This window comes from Mustela lutreola, chromosome 7, assembly GCF_030435805.1.
Source record: "Mustela lutreola isolate mMusLut2 chromosome 7, mMusLut2.pri, whole genome shotgun sequence".
In the NCBI taxonomy this organism is placed as follows: domain Eukaryota; kingdom Metazoa; phylum Chordata; class Mammalia; order Carnivora; family Mustelidae; genus Mustela; species Mustela lutreola.
Genome location: NC_081296.1, coordinates 67,793,275 through 67,809,333, shown reverse-complemented (window position 1 = coordinate 67,809,333; position 16,059 = coordinate 67,793,275). Strand labels below are relative to the sequence as shown.

At 56.2% G+C, this 16,059-nt stretch overlaps 1 protein-coding gene and 1 pseudogene across 1 annotated transcript; one reads left to right on the top strand and one right to left on the bottom strand.

Annotated features, from left to right (window-relative positions):
• Positions 1 to 1,000: 1,000 nt before the first annotated feature.
• Positions 1,001 to 3,383, top strand: LOC131837170 (leukocyte tyrosine kinase receptor-like; annotated as a pseudogene).
• A 589-nt stretch (positions 3,384 to 3,972) lies between these two features.
• On the bottom strand, positions 3,973 to 13,491 carry ITPKA (inositol-trisphosphate 3-kinase A). Its single transcript, XM_059181213.1, has 7 exons — positions 12,903 to 13,491; positions 5,977 to 6,073; positions 5,675 to 5,891; positions 5,341 to 5,545; positions 5,008 to 5,109; positions 4,692 to 4,763; positions 3,973 to 4,577 (listed from the first exon to the last, which is right to left on the bottom strand). The coding sequence occupies exons 1-7, from the start codon at positions 13,389 to 13,391 to the stop codon at positions 4,374 to 4,376; spliced, it is 1,386 nt and encodes a 461-aa protein (XP_059037196.1). The 5' UTR covers positions 13,392 to 13,491; the 3' UTR covers positions 3,973 to 4,373.
• Between the last annotated feature and the right edge of the window lie 2,568 nt (positions 13,492 to 16,059).

Here is a 16,059-nt window from a genome sequence, read left to right as displayed (position 1 = left end):
ATGGGTAAAATTTGGGGAAGAAGACAGAGAGGAGCTTCCCACTCTGTCCCAAAGACAGAGAGGTGTCTTTCTCCCTAGACCTGCCCACTCTACCAGGCCCTCTGGTTCTGTTGGTGATTGTCATTGTGACCTCTACACTGAGACTCCTTATGATGTGTGGGATCCTGATTCCGGGTAAGGAACATCCAGGAGGCATGGCTGATTCAAAGCTGCCCACCTCTTCACTGAGCTGTGTGTGGGGTCCCAGGGACAGACATGGCTGATTTCAAGATCTCTCCTTCCAGCATGGGTTCCTCTGGGATTCTAAGTGTAGAAGCAGCTGTGCAGGCCCAGGGAAGACGTTTGCCTTAATGGGTGTCTGGAGAGATGTCCTGGGTGGAGGGGTGGCAAAGCAGGTGGGCCAGATGAGTAGGTAGAGAGTTTGCCCTTCTTCCTCAGTGAACCATAAGAAGTGTCAGGGCTTGTGGGGGACAAGGCTGCCAGGCCCTGAGCTTGCGCTGAGCAATCCTTGAACCTCCATCATCAGGACAGCCCTCAACCCCTACTACTTCTAGGCGGGGTATGGCTAGGCCCAGCCCTGGCCTGCCCCCAGGGCCTACAGAAGTTTCCCCAGCCAATGTCAGCCTGCTTGGTTAAGTTCTTTCCCTCCTCTGAGAATCTATGCCCTCTGAATCCTTCCCACTCCCATCCTGTGCCCTGCTGTGCTAAATTATGGTTCATAGAGAGCATCAGGCCCCAAACCTCTGTGTGGAGGAGACAGAAGTCAGAGAAATTCCAAAAGGCAGAGTAACCTGTCCAAAGTCAGCTGTCATCCCCAATTCTGGGATGGCGGGGACCCTATGATTTGGAGCAAGGGTTGCCTCTACCCAGGATGTCTGCAAGGACATAAGGAAAACCCCATCATAGACTCCCACCTCCACCCTGAGCCCATACCTTCTCTCTCTTCTGCCCTGGTTCTGTGCCAGCCAACATCGCCTCAGTAGGGCTTGTACTTGGGGAGATGCTGAAAGACTTGAGTCCTCAGATAGGGCCACCTGGGCATGTAGGGGATGGCAAGAAGGGAAAGTAGGCACTAGCTCCTCTAGGACCATTCCCCAGGCCCATCCACCCACGCCCTTCCAACCTGTTTTCCTACAGAGCCCTGAGCCATGGTACCTTTGGAAAAGTCCATGAGGGACTGGTAATTGGCCTTCCTGGGGACCCCAGCCCCCTGCAGGTGGCTGTCAAGGTGAGAGGGGTGGAACTTCTGGAACAGTTGCTGGAGCTAGGATCAGCCCACTCTCCTGAAGTGTCTGGGGGAGCCCAGGAGCCATCTTCCTCCCCAGACCCTGCCAGAACTCTGCTCTGGTCAGGATGAGCTGATTTCCTCACGGAGGGCTCACTATCAGGTGCGCCTGGGGCTAGCAGCCGGGGCGGAGAGTGGGAGCAGAACTCCCTCTCAGGACAGCTGCTCTTCACCCTGGGGTGAGAGGTAGCAGCCCTAATGATACAGAGCCTGTCTCCAGTTTTGTGGAACCTACAGCCTGGTTCCCTCCCTGCTGGCAGCTCGGATATGTGCACCCCCACCCAGCAAGTTCAGCCATCAGAACACTATGTGCTATGTGGGGCTCCGCCTCTGGACTGCCCCTTGCCTAATTCTGCTCCAGTTGATGTCTGGAGAGGATGTAAGGAGTGTCCTGAGGAACAGCCAGCCACACTTGGTAAGACCCTTCTCCCAGCCCACTGAGCCCATCTATACACCCTGTCTGAAGAGTGGGCGATGGGCAGGGCACCTGGGTAGCTCAGTGGGTTAAGCATCTGCCTTCAGCTTGGATCATGATCCCAGGGTCCTAGAATCGAATCTCATGTTGGGCTCCCTGCTTAGCAGGGAGTCTACTTCTCCCTCTGCACCTTCCTCCCCCAACTCCTGCTCATGTTCTCTTTCTCTCTCTAGAAATAAAAAATTTTAAAAATAATAATAAAGGGGAGCCTGGGTGGCTCAGTGGGTAAAGCCGCTGCCTTCGGCTCAGGTCATGATCTCAGGGTCCTGGGATCGAGTCCCACATCGGGCTCTCTGCTCAGCAGGGAGCCTGCTTCCTCCTCTCTCTCTCTCTCTCTCTCTCTCTGCCTGCTTCTCAACCTACTTGTGATCTCTCTCTGTCAAATAAATAAATAAAAATCTTCAAAGTAAAGTGTTACTTAAAAAAAATAATAATAATAATAAAGACCCTGTCCTTGTGTCCTAAAACACACATGGACTAATGCACTCGGCCCTACCCAGGGCCAGCCATTACCTCTGGCCATGCGTGACCTGCTCCATCTGGCCCAAGACAGAGTCCCGGTCTGCCTCTACCTGGAAGAAAATCACTTCATCCACATTTTGGGAGTGATCCTGACTCACAGGGTGTGGGGGAGTGGCTCAACCCTCTCCCCAAGGAACTGCTCTTCCATATAACTTTAATGGAAACAGATCAGGGCAAGAGCTTCTGAGTTCTGGTGGTGATGTTTTGCCTGCAAGAATGTTGCCGCCAGGAGCTGCCTGCTGAACTGTACTGGGCCCAGCTGAGTGGCCAAGATTAGAGACTTTGGGATGGCAAGAGATATCTACAGGTGTGGGGTCTGGGGAGGTGGGGAAGGCTGCTGCTCCAAGGGAGTTTACAGGCCCTCTGGTGGCACTTGAGCAGCTCATGGTGGTCCTCCTCCCTCCCCGAAGAGCTGTTTATTACAGAGAGGGCTGCCAGGCAGGTGGATGTCCTAGAGGCCTTCTTGGAGGGCATCTTCACATCCAAGACAGACTCCTGGTGATAACCGACCCAACCCCCTCTCTACCCTTGGGCCAACTCATGTGAGAGAAAGGGGGGGCTGTGCCTGATGGGCTTCATTCAGTTTCCTCCACTCATGATGCAGATCTTTTGGGGGTAGTGCTCTGGGAAGTCTCATTAGGCTACATCCCCTAGCCTGGGTGCACCAACCTGGACATGCTGTACTTCGTTGCTGGAGGTGGACGGATGAGCCCTCCCCAGGGCTCTCCAGGGCCTGTGTGAATGTGGAGTGTTGTCCAGAGAGAAAGGTCCTTCACAGCCATGGGTGGGATGAACTCCTGCCTCTACCCAGTGTTGGCAGCACCAGCCTGAACTCCATCCCAGTTTTGCTGGCATCTCGAAGCATCTCAGATACCATATTCAGGTGTGGCCCCTGACCCACCTTGACCATGTTGATCTTGAGGGTCAGGAGGGCAGTCACGGAACAACGCTGTGGTCCCCTGCTCTCTTGCCCCGCCATTACAGGACCCTGATGTGCCAAATTCACTCCTGCTAATGGACCTGGGGCCCATCCTGGAGCAGGAAGGGACTTCTGGGTTGGAGAGCAGGTCTTTGGAGGGCCTAAGAGCCCCACATGCCTAGAAACTGAATCTGGAGAGCTTAAAATGCTAGGGAGGGAGGCTCCTTGACTCCTGCCTGCCCTCTAGCCTCAAAACCCCTCAATCCAAGGACTTCCAACCTCAGAGGGTATTCCAAACGAATCCAGAGGAATCCCCCTTTGGCTCTCGGGTCCCAAGGGGCCCCGAAGGTGAGGACTCAGGCGCTATGGGTAACAGTGATTTCTCCCTGCACTCTTCCTCAGGCTTTTAGGGAGCTTATTATTCCAGTAGCTTCTGTCCCCTGGAGTCTGTGCTATGTGTCTGGGCTATGTGTCTGTGCTATGTGTCCAGCCTGGCACCACTGGACCCTCCATCCTGGAAACCTGCTCAGGCTTCCTGGAGAAGAGCTTGGCCACTCCCAGCCTTTGATCTTTGGGACCAGAGGTAGAAACTGCCTCCTGCGGGAAGCCTTCTCTGGATTACCTTTCCCCCATGAGCATTCTTCATCTGGGCAGCCCCCAGTCCTACAGATGCCTCCAGTAAAGAGCTCTTCGCAAACCCTCCAGTGATCTGAGTGGACATAAGGGATGCCAGAGAAGTGAGAAAGAGACCAGAGGAAGGAGGGGAGGAGTCCTGAGTCACCAAAGCTGGTGTTTTTGAGTTTTATTGGGAAAGGCTGTCCATTGTAGTGTGGGAGGTTAGACCAATAGATCTAGTGCCTGCGAAATAAAATTCGTTATCTGGCCTCTCTAAAGAGATATACAGCCCCCTCAGAAGAGCTGGGCCCAGGAAGGAGCCCATTGTCCCAGCCACCCCTCCCCCACCCCCCACCCCCTGTTAATTAGTGCCATCGTTTCTGGGAACTCTGGGTCTTGTATGGGGGACAGCCCCCAGCGCGTGCAGTGCGTCCCATAGTGGTTGGCACCTGGCCCTGCAGAACAGTGTAAACCGCCCCGCACCGCGGGGTTTCAGTCTCTCGCTGGCATGCATGGCGGAGACCCAGCCGAAGGTCTGTTAGAACGGGGGCTCAGCCTCATCTCTCTGCCAGACTGGCCAGGATGCTAATGAGATTGTCCAGCCCCAGCAAATAGCCGTCCTCGCGGTTGCCCTCCTCCCAGGGTCGCCGGTGGTCCAGGGTCTGGCCGTCGGGGAGGGGCGTGGTCTTGCCGAAGTCGATGAGCCACACACCCGCTCGATGGCAGTGATCGTGCACGAAGAGTAGCGAGCTGCCGATCACCTGCCGAGCCCCACATGGTCAGGCCGCAGCTCTTTCCTGGAGAAGATCCCCATCCCATTCCCGCTGTAGCCCTCACAGACCACAGGCCCCGCACCTGGACCTACCCCCTCTTACCTCGTGCCTCCTAAAGAACTCAGAGACCTCCAGGGTGTCGCGAATCTGCTGCAGGCGGTTCAGATACCTCCTCTGGAGAGGGCGGGATAGGGTAGGAGGGCAGACTTAACCAAATACTAATCGAGCCTCTGCTAGCATCAGGGGCCACGATGCATGCTTGGCTTGGAGGATACCATGGTAAGGAAGACATAAGCCCCCGGGTGCGATAAATGCTACGATGGGGGTGACAGGTGAGGGCACCAGACCGGATGATCTAGGGGGCAACCCTCGGTTTCAGGTTCCCCAACAACTCAGGGTTCTAGAATCCGGCGCTCACCAGCACTTCTGCGTCCCCTTGCACAAACTCCTCGAAGACGCGAATCACCTGCTCCCGGCTTCTAGTGGTCTTAAAGTCGGTGCTGCAGGAGCCGTCGGCTTTCTGAAGGAAGTGGGACAGGAAGTGTCAGTGTTCCCGTGCCTCTCCTCTGCTCGAGGGGAGAGGATCCGGCTAGAGTGGCTGTACCTCCCAGGGCGTGGGCTGCCGGGGAAGGCGGGAAGGCAGCCAGAGGAGGCCTCGTGGCCGGGATCCACAGGGAGGACCCACAGACCGCGGTGGGGTTAGGGCAGGGCGGGGGGCAGGGCGCTGCAGAGCAAAGCGGGCCTGGCCCACCTTGATGCCTTCGATGCGGAAGCCAAGCGTGGTGCTGGAGCTGATGCCTTCTCGCCACTGCATGTAGCGTGGCTTGGTGACCGCGCGCTGCGCGTGCTCCTCCTCGGTTGGAGCCGCGGGGTCTACCGCCAGCATCTTCTTGTACATGTCCTTCCGTAGCTTGGGCCGCTCGCGGGCTTTGGTCAGCTCCTCTTCCAGGTAAGTCCTGCGGAGGGGCAGGCAGGTGGGGCTTGAGGGAACGCAGACCTGGACCCCGTCCCGCGCGGTTCCGGGCACCCGGGAGAGCGCTTCTCCCCGCCCTGTGCCCCCGCCCAGACAGGCTGGGCACGTGTACCTGACGCCCATCTTGCAGTCCAGGACGCAGGGCCCATCGAAGCCGTCGAGCAGGTCCTGCAACTGCAAGTAGCTCTCGCCATCGCGCTCCACCACGCCGTGGAAGGCGGGCACACAGCCGCGCAGCGCGTCCGCCATGAGTCGCGCCAGGCAGTAGCGCTCCGGCTCCGAGCTGCGCTTCAGGATCAGCCCGCTGGTGCCAGCCGCCTTGAAACTCCCTGCGGACTGGCACCAGTTAGCGCTGCCCGGTCCCTTCCTTTCCCGGGCACCCGCCCGCCCCGCCGGCGCCTGCCCTGTGCTCACCCGTGTGCCCAGCCAGCTGCACCCAGGCGTAGCGCCTCTTGAAAGGGCTCATGACGGGCAGATTCACCATGGTCCGGATCTTCTGCCAGTGGCTTTTCTGAAAGCGACAGGGTCACGGAGTGCACGTTGGCATCTCAGCAATGCACAAGCTTTCCCTCCCTTGGTGTAGGGTCTCCTCCTGCCCCAGGCCACCGCAAGCAGCTAGGGCCCCATGATTCATTCATTCAATCACTCCCTCACTCAAGGAAAGTGTATTGTGAGCCTGTGCAAAGGATACTGAGATGGGCACAGGGTGATGGCAGACATCCAGCTTCTCCATTTCCTGCGGAAAAGAGCCCTGGACTTAATGTCAGAAGGTTTTCACCCCAGGTCTGCTCTCCAGCTGTGTGGGTAGGTTACTAAAGTGTTCTGTCAAGGATTTAGAACTTTCCTGAGCATGAGAATCACCTGATGGTCACCCATGTTCAAAAAATGCAGACACTCAGGTCTGCCTCAGGGAAATTCTGAGTAGGTCTGGGTGAAATAAAAAATTTTTGCATTTCTAACAATGCCTCAGGAGATTCTGGGGCCTGAGAATTCTCTGAGGGTCGGTTTCTTCATCTGTAAAATGGGAAATAATCACTCTCACTGGGTTGTTATGAGTAGCAAATGAGGCTTTAATGTGACAGGCTCCCACCCCTGTGCCTCCCTCACGGACCCCTTTTGAAGCAGAAGCTAGACAAATCTGGATATTGTTTCATTCATTTTGGACCAGTGGTTACTCTCATTTAGAGAGACAAACATGAAAACAAATCTTTGCAAAGGCCCAGAGCAGAGAAGCTAGCCTGGCAAGGCCTGGGAAAAGAATGACTGGGGACTTCCTAAGACCCTCTTGCTGTTCCTGGAGGCCATCTCCCTCCCCACCAGTTGGCTAGGGCCAGGCTACCCTTGGTCTTCTTCTTCTTCTTCTTCTTCTTCTTCTTCTTTTTTTTTTTAAAGATTTTATTTATTTATTTTATATAGAGAGATCACAAGTAGACAGAGAGGTAGGCAGAGAGAGAGAGAGAGGGAAGCAGGCTCCCTGCCGAGCAAAGAGCCCGATGCGGGACTCGATCCCAGGACCCTGAGATCATGACCTGAGCTGAAGGCAGTGGCTTAGCCCACTGAGCCACCCAGGCGCCCTTCTTTTTTTCTTTTTCTTTTTTTTTTTTTTTTAAAGATTTTATTTATTTATTTGACAGACAGAGATCACAAGTACACGCAGAGGCAGTCAGAGAGAGAGAGGGAAGCAGGCTCCCCGCTGAGCAGAGAGCCCCATGCAGGGGCTCTCACGACCTGAGCCAAAGGCAGAGGCTTTAACCCACTGAGCCACCCAGACACCCCTACCCTTGGTCTTCTTAATCCAGACCCAGAAACCCGAGAGCCTGTCATCTCACATGAAACTGTGGAGGAAGTGGAGAGTTTGGTGTACCGCTTGTCTCACAAACATTGCTTCTGGCCTCCACCCAATCCTGAGAGGCTCTCAGACTCTGGACCTTTCCTTTTCTCACCCAAGACTCATCAGTCCTGTGCCCAACCTCTGAAGTACACAGGTTCACTCATCCATGCTGTGTCTGCTGCCTCCTCCCAGGAATGCTTGTCTAAGAGAAGTTATGTATGCATTGCAAGAGTTAAAGGACTGGAACTCAACTTAGAAATCCAGCTTCCCTGGGCGCCTGGGTGGCTCAGTGGGTTAAGCCACTGCCTTCGGCTCAGGTCGTGATCTCAGGGTCTCTGCTCAGCAGGGAGCCTGCTTCCTCCTCTCTCTCTCTCTGCCTGCCTCTCTGCCTACTTGTGATCTCTGTCAAATAGATAGATAAAATCTTTTTAAAAAATCATTTAAAAAAAAAAAAGAAAGAAAGAAATCCAGCCTCCCTGATCAGAGGAAGGTGAATGAGAGAGGGAGAACAGGTACAGTGGCCTAAGCAAGGGAAGGCTGTTGACCAGAAAGCCCCTTCCCATGGGGAGGCGGTGGGGGTTAGTGACAGAGCACTGGAATCTGGTGGCTCTGTCACTTTTTAGCTGAGTGAACCCAAGTGAGAATTTCATCCGTGTGAGCCTGTTTCCTCTGGGAGGATAGGAGCTGCTGCCATAACACGAGCCACCATTTACTGACCGCCTACTGCCTGCCAGGCGCTTCTCATCTTCCATCAGAAAGCATTGCTCCTGTTTTCCTACTGAAGTTCCTACATGGCACACTAGGGTGTGATCACATGTCCAACCTCCAGGGATCTGGGGGTGTAGCCAGAAGCAGCCCACTGGAAGCATGACATCTCTTTTAAACTCCCTTTTTTTCCTCTTTAAATACATACAAGGTTTGCATTCTGCTGCATAATAAATCCAAGTTTTATTATAAAACTCTCCCACCTCCAAATCCTCAAGTAAAATTCCAGGAAGATGTATGTGCCATGTGTATTCAGCGGCGCCGTCTTATAGCCTCTTCCCCCACTTGTGATTTTCAAATCGAGCACATGAACATCAAGTGCCTGCTGTGGTAACATTATTGCCATTTTACAGAAGGAAGTCAAGGCCTGGAGGAGTTCACATCCCCTCACTCCCCGCCTTCAAGCAGCCCAGCCTCTGGCTGAAGTTCTCTCCTAGCCCAACCTCCTCCCCATGTTCTGATTACCCTGGCAGTTTCTGGAATCCATGCTACCGCCCAAACTCCCTTTGGGGGTCAAATGGGAGTCTGGGTGAGAAAGAGCTTTGAAGGGGGTGCCTGGGGGTGGCTGAATTGGGTAAGTGTCTGACTCCTAATTTCAGCTCAGGTCATGATCTCAGGGTCAGGAGATCCAGCCCCTCTTTCTCTTCGGGCTCTGTGCTGAGCATGAAGCCTGCTTAGGACTCTCTCTCTCTCTCCTTCTCCCTCTGCCCCTCCCAGCTGGTGCTTTTCTTAAAATAAAACAGAATAGGGGCACCTGGGTAGCTCAGTTGTTATGCCTCTGCCTTTGGAGAGGGATGGAGTCCTACATCATTATTTAATAAATTTAATAAACTATTTAATAATAAAAACAAAAAATAAATTTAATAAATTATTATTATTTTTTTAAATAAAATGGCTCTGTATAAGTTGAAGCAATTTGCAGCCACAAGGTGGTATGTCTGCTATCTCAGGACACACTGAGATCAGCCTGGGGACCCCCTCTGATGGATGGATACCTCTGTGTTCATCCAAAAGAATGGGTTTAATGGTAGGGTTTCAGGCAGCTTTAGGGGCCCACTGGCAGAATTCTGGGGTCAGTGGGGCCCAAATGTCCTTAGAGGGACCTTCAGTTGTTCTGTAGTTACCCCAGTGGAAAAGCGAGACAGCCCTGGGTGAGGTGCAAAGGGAGAACTGCACCGTCCTTTCTTCTGGGATCTTGAAGGAGCAGTGAGTGGAGCCAGAAGATGGGAAGTGGGGTCAGTAGAAGAGGATTTAGTTCCTGCAACTATGGCTGGTTCCAGCCCTGCAAATTACAAAGGGCTTTCATCTGAGCCCCTCCCCCCAAGCCACCCCTTGAGGTTGGGAGGACAGGATTTAGCTCCCCTGCCAGCGGATGGATATGGCCAAACCTGGAAGGAGTTTATGCAAGCATCAATGAACTCACCACCACCCATCTTAGGGAGCTACCTCCTCCAGGGAACAGAATGCAGATAAAAATGCATGTATCCAAAAAGGCTCTTGAAGAGTCATTCTTCAGTGGGTGGGGATTTTGGCATACGAACAACAGCAGGGAAGATATTTTTGAGCAGGTAAGGCTTTTATTGTATGGATACCAGAAAGCAGATTTGTTATGTTACAGAGTGAAATTTAGCTGGAAAGAGGGCCAAAGCCCTGACCTCCTGCTGAGCCTAGTCTGGGAAACCGACTCACAGCCAAAGGCATCTTGGCATCTTAGGGCCAAAAACCCAGTAGAGCTGACTATGTGAGTCTTTGAGGAAGTCACAGGGGCCCCTTCTGGTCTCCACCCTTGGGGCTGCACAGGGGAGCATCTCTCTCTGGGAAGGGCACCGCTAGACACTACCCTCCCACTCTCCTTTAGCCAAGCTTTTGGAAGGAAGGCCTGAGGACTCCTTAAATCACACCAGATACTTAGTGTATCTTCTGCTGGAATGGACCCTGGTCCCTATACCTCCTGACTCCCACTCCCTACCTCTAACCACTCCATCTCTGGCTGAAGCCCTCTCCCAGCCCAACACCCTCCTCATGTTCCCATTGCCCTATCAAATCAGCACTCCCTGTGGTGGTGGGGTAGTGAGAGCAATCAGTTTAAATTTATAAAATGATTTGCACTAAGGTATAAGTGACCCACGACTTCACCCTCCCAGGGGCATTTGCTTTTTAAAAAGGAAGTCTGTTAACCTAAATTCAGCTCTATAATTAGTGAAAAGTGAAGTGTGGGAGTTCTGGGTCCAGGACAGGATGGCATCGAGGTCTCCTTACCTATCCTGGAGTCCTGAAAGAAGAGAACCAAGGGAAGGGGAGCCAATCAACCTGTCTTCTGCTACACCAACACCCCAACATTGTTTTTTAAGAGGCAAACAAGGCCTAAGAATACAGTCCTGCCAGCTGCTGTTGGGGATAGGTCCCCAACTCCTCTCCTGAAGTGTCTGGGTTTCCCCTGCCCACAACTTTCTCCTCTAGAAGAGGGGCCCCAGGAGGGATGCAGGTTGCCCAGTCCTAACTACTTTGGGAGGGGGGGTGGAGAGGGAGCCCAGCCCCAGGCTCTGGACAGAATGTGCGGTGCTCCTAGGAGATGGAGCCTCTGTCTTGAGTGAACCCAAGACATAACTCAAGACACCATGTGCCACGTGTGACTGTATGCCAGGCAGAGGCAAGGCAGAGCCTTCTCGGTGGCCTTTCGATCTGAGCTAGCACGTTAGGTGCCTAGGCCCGAGTGTGAGTGTGAGGGGCTGGCCAGCCGGCAGCTCCCAGGGCTGCTGCATGACCCTTCTCCCAGGCACATCCTTTACCGCCCTCCCACGGCCTCCGGTTTCTGATCGGGGGAAGCCCTAAAGGCAACCTGGGCGGCGCTCTGTGCCTCTCCCAGACGGCAGCGAGGCAAAGTCCGCGCCGGGCCCTTCCACGAGGACGCAGGCAGCCTCTGTCAACAGCTACTGGCTTATCTGCCACCGCCGTGGCTGTTTGCCTTCGGGGAGGCCCCGGCGGGCTGGGGGTTGGGAAGGCCTGGGAGCCGCAGCCTTGGAGCTGGAAGGGCCCTCGGCAGCCATCTGCTCCAGCTCCTGGCCAGGCCGGAAGACCGCGGAACTTGGGGAGGGAGAGATCAACCGAAGACGCCCGGGGCACAGCTGCCGTCTGGTCCCCGAAGTCTTGACCCCAGCCGGGCTGCCTACGTTGCAGGCAGGCTTGGGCCGCGGGAGCTGCTCCGACTGGGGGCGGAAGAGGGAAGCGGGGGCGGGAGGGGGGCTGCGATCCTGGCGTACTTTATTCTGCACCCGCTTCTCGGCTTGTCAGAGATCGGACCAGGGCAGTGGTCCACCCAGACCTACTGCTCCACATTTCGGAGGAGGTGGGAAAGGAGTCCTCTCACTGCCCCACATTCCACCGCCCTGGAAATCCCTCGGTGGCACCCGCATCCCTGTAGGAGCCGGGGTTGTACTAGGAATGATCACGGATCGGGGTATCCTTAGCTCCGGGGGAGAAGAGAGGGACTCCCAGCACCCTACACCTGCGGGTAACGCGCGCGCGCGCGCGCGCGTGTGTGTTCCTGCTCTAGGAGACCTTTTTCCCTTGTATCCCTTAAAAATCACGTTGCCCTCTGGGTAATGTAAGTTTCAGCGAGTAACTGAGTCAGATAACTGCAAGTCGTCACAGGGGCTCCTCCGCCTCATCCAGTCCGACAGAGCTGCGAAGCCTGGGTTCAGCAGGCGGACACCGCGTCTCAGGGCTCTCCACACCGCGTCTCAGGGCTCTCCACACCGCGTCTCAGGGCTCTCCGCACCGCGCCCAGGCCACCCCCGCGTGCGTCCGCAGCTCTTAACCGCCCTTCTGGGCGGGCCGGGAGCCACCAGAGCCTGCGGGGCGCCCTTCGCCTCTCCCTCCGCTCCAGGGACACTTGCATAACGTGGATCTGGAGCAACTCCTTCACCCTGACCGCGGGTAGTTATTTAAAATATTTGGCCTTGGTTAAAAAGAGGGGACAAGATGGATATCCCAGGCGCTGCACACCCCTAAGGGGCAGACACTAGGAATGACTCCGCTGCACCCTGACCGGGGTTATCCGGGGGTCAAACCTGGCCCCGAACAGCCAGGTTACCAGAGGCGACCAGCCTCAGTTTACCTTCTCCCGGCTTTAATTAGGAGCAGTAAAGCGGGGAAGGGCTGCGTTCCACTCTCTGCTGGAGCCCCCAACCCCGAGCCCCTCCCTTCTCTGAGTCCACGCCTCGTGCGGGCGCGGGGAGCAGACGGCGGCAGCTCCCGAGCAGAGCCTGGAGCGCCGCTCCACTCCCACTCAGGAGAGGGAAACCGTGGCAACGGCGGAGGTGGGGCCGCCGCGCGGAAGAGGGGGCGGGGAAAGAGGGAGACTCGTTCGCCCCTCTCTCTCCGAGAGTTCGCCCGGCAAGTCCAAGCCCCTCCGATCTCTCCGGCCCCACTTCCCGGCTCGCAAGTCACGATCTGCACCTCCGCCCCACCTGGTGCCCACGGCAGGTCGCAGACTCCTCCCGCCTCTCCTTCTTAGACGCCCTAGGGCCCGGGCCGAGACCCGCCGATGGAAGCCCGGAGAAAACTGCCAAGGCAGGAGGTCGGCCCGGCGCCTCCCTGCGACCCCAGTGCCCCCGCTAAGAAGTGAGTGTCAGACCTTGGCGGAGGGAGCTGAGCGCCGGGGTCAGACCTCCGCCAGCTCCGAGCTGGGTCTGCTGTGCGCAGCCCCCGCGCCCCGCGCTGGCCCCGCCCCCGCGGCCCATACCTGACCCACGTCCTCGCTGGCTTCCAGCTGCACGTTGCCGCGGCTTCGGCTCTCGCTGTCGCTCAGCAGATCGTCCTCTGAGTCCTCGGGCAGCGACGAGGAGCCAGTGGAGGAGAGCGACGAGGTGGAGAGGCGGCGCGGCTGCTGCAGGTGCGAGGAGCCCCCGGCCGGGAGCCAGCCACCAGCCGGCTCCGGCGGCCCGGGGCTGGCCGGGGGCACGTCCGGCTCCTCAGCTGTCACAGTCAGCTGCGGGATCACCGGGGCAGGGGGAGCCCGCGGAAGCCCGTTAGGGACTTGTCCCCCACGCCTCTTGGCCCCGCGGGCCCGGGGCTCCCCTGCGGCGGCGGCGGCAGCGACCGCCGCGCAGCGCGCCTCGAAGAGCAGGCGCAGCTCCCCGACACTCCGGCGCGGGGCCCGCTCCAGCCCCGGGCTGCAGGGCGCCGCGCCTCCCGGCCGCGCCATGCTCGTCGGGCCCCCGGGCAGGGTCATTTCCCCGCAAGCGAGCCGCAGCGGAGCCCACCAGCCCGCGCCGCGGCGAGGACTGGAGACGCTCGGCGCCCCCGGCTCGAGACTGCCCCGAGGCGGAGCCTGCGCGGCCTGCCCTCCTGGGCCCCGCCTCGGCCGCGCCCCCCGCCCACTCCTTTCACTTTCAGAGAAAGCGCGGGCCTCCAAGGGCCCTTGCCGGGCCGGGAAGCTCCTTGTCGCTCCTCCAGGTGGCTGGGAAACCCAGACCTTGCGGACACAAAGCAGGGGCCTGGCCCGCGTGGGCCCCCTGTGCCCGCCCTCGAGGAGACGGGAGGGGTCGCCCCGCCTCCGGGCCCCATGGTCTTAGAGATGGCCCCGCTCTCGCTCTCCCGTCCCGTCCCTCCGGCTCCTTTCCGCGTTCCATCCATCCCTGGGCCAAGGCTTCCAGGTTTCCGGGCTTTCCTACGCTCCCGGGGCCCCTTCTGCGCTGAATGCAAGGCCATCAGCTTCCCGAAGAAGCCTCACCCCAAGGCGTGTGCCTAAGTGAGGACTCTGTCCCGGGAACGACCTGAGGCCTCTTTCCCCCAAGCTCCCCACTCCCCAGCGGGCAGAGAACAAGGTCAGGGGGCGGGGCCTGAGTCTCTCCGGGTGTCCTGGCGGTGTCCTGGGCAGCATCCTTTGGCTACTGGCGGGCGGGGGCGCCCAGCCCTTCTTCCTCCTTCCCCTATGGAGTTCAGAAGCTTGGAGTCCGCTGTGTGATCATAAAAGCAGGTTGTCTCACCTTGAACTACTGCTTCTCCTCCTCAGGGCTGTTGTCCACCTCACGGGATTGCTGTGAGAATACAATCAAATGAAAAGATGTAAAATCTAGAAAACCCTGGAATAGTTTTAGTGTGGGTGGTAGAAAGAGCCAGTCTCAGGTTGGTCACACTCTGGATGTGATCTTAAGCAGTCTCTTCCCTTTGCAGATTTAGGAGAACCTCCCCTGACCCGGAGCTATGGCTGTGATGGGAGAAGAGAACCCTGCTGCTGGTCAAGGGTTTCACACACTGCGATGTGCTCATGGTGGCATCGGGATGCTCAGGTCTTCAGACACTTGACAAGTTAGTGGTCAGCTAACTGCAAGGCTGCTTTGAGTCGAAGTTTGTATTTCACGTTATTTCTTGTCTTCCCCCAAATGCCACTGGTGCAGATCGTCCTCAGGTGGCCAGTGCCTGTTGGGTGCCCTGTGGCACGGTGTCCCAGAAAGACTGCTTCTGATACTGATGGAGACCAAAAGGAGACACTTTCCATCGCTTATCTCCTCTCAGCCAGATTCAAGGATGGCCCAGGAGGAGAGAAAAGGAGAGTTCAGAGAGAGAATGGAAAGCTCCAACAGAGAAGAAAGGAGAAGATCTTGGGGGAATTGATGAAGAAAGTCAAAGTGTGGAAGGATGAGTGGAGGGGAAGGAGGGAATGCAGGAGTGAAAGAAAGAAGGAAATACAGGAGTTTGAGTATTAAGGTCCTCTGGGAAGGGTCTAGGAAATCACATGGCGACCTCCTCTAGGACACGGAGTTCTCTGGGAGCCTGGGTGTGTGGGAGGGGTGTAATCTAGAGCTTGAGGGCCCAGAAGCAACCATGTCTCCTGCATTCACCTCCTCCCTCTTTGGAGGCTACCCTGGTCTTCGGTAGGACCTTCCTACTGGGTCAGGGCAGGGGAGGACTGGGGGCAAATCCAGGGTGGAGGGAGCCAGCAAGGAGGGACCATGTTTTGTGCACCTGTCAAAGTTGTTTGCCAGTCAATGTGTGGACAGTACTGGAGGCACAAACAAGGCAGGAGATGGATCTCTGTCCTGGCTGCCAAGAGAAAACTCAGGGGCAACTCCTTTTCTTCTTGTACCAGGCACTTGTCCTAAGCCCAGCAACCAAAGAAGAGCTCTTTGCCATACTGAGGAGGTATTCCACAGTGGAAAGGTGAGGGAAAACCTGGGAATAGGTATTCAAATGAGAGTGCATTTCACAGATTTTAGAGTGGGAAAGGCCTTTAGATGCACCCTATTCTTCTCAAAATACAGGGTAAGTAACAAAGGAGTTAGATGGCTCAATACCAGAAGGTTAAAATCTTTGCACAGGGCCACAGAGCTAGTTGGTGGAAAAGCCAGAGAGTGTCTTGGCTAGGTCCCCTAAGTTCTATTCCTGTGCCATGCCTACTTTCTTTTATTAGCATCTTGTAGTTCAGTCTCTAGTTCCTTATCCAATGAAGGGAGAGTCTGCCTCTATCTCCCACAGGCAGAAGGTAGAAGGCAGAAGGCACACCCATTGGAGGACAAGGTGAGGGGGTTCTCTTGTCCTCTTAGTTGAGCCAGGAATGACCTTTCACAACCTGGAATCCTGTTGTTTGTGCCTCAGTTTCCACAGTCTTTGAGGCTGTGAGTAAATGACTCTGCGAAGAACGAAGGATGTAGAAGGCTGTGGAGAAAATCAGACTACTATGTAGATGGAGGAATGGCCTCTTCTGAGCTGTAAAAATGGAAAACGGGGGCGTGGGCAGAGAGGAATGTTTCAAGGTTTCGATGGTCATGAGGTGGCTGATCTGAGAGAAGCCATTGGTGTCCCACCGCTTTATCCACAAGGCCAGCTATGTGTATCTGAGGAAAAAAATAATCTTTCTTCTTGTTCTCCATCTCAGTTCATGGATCCCCTGTACACCA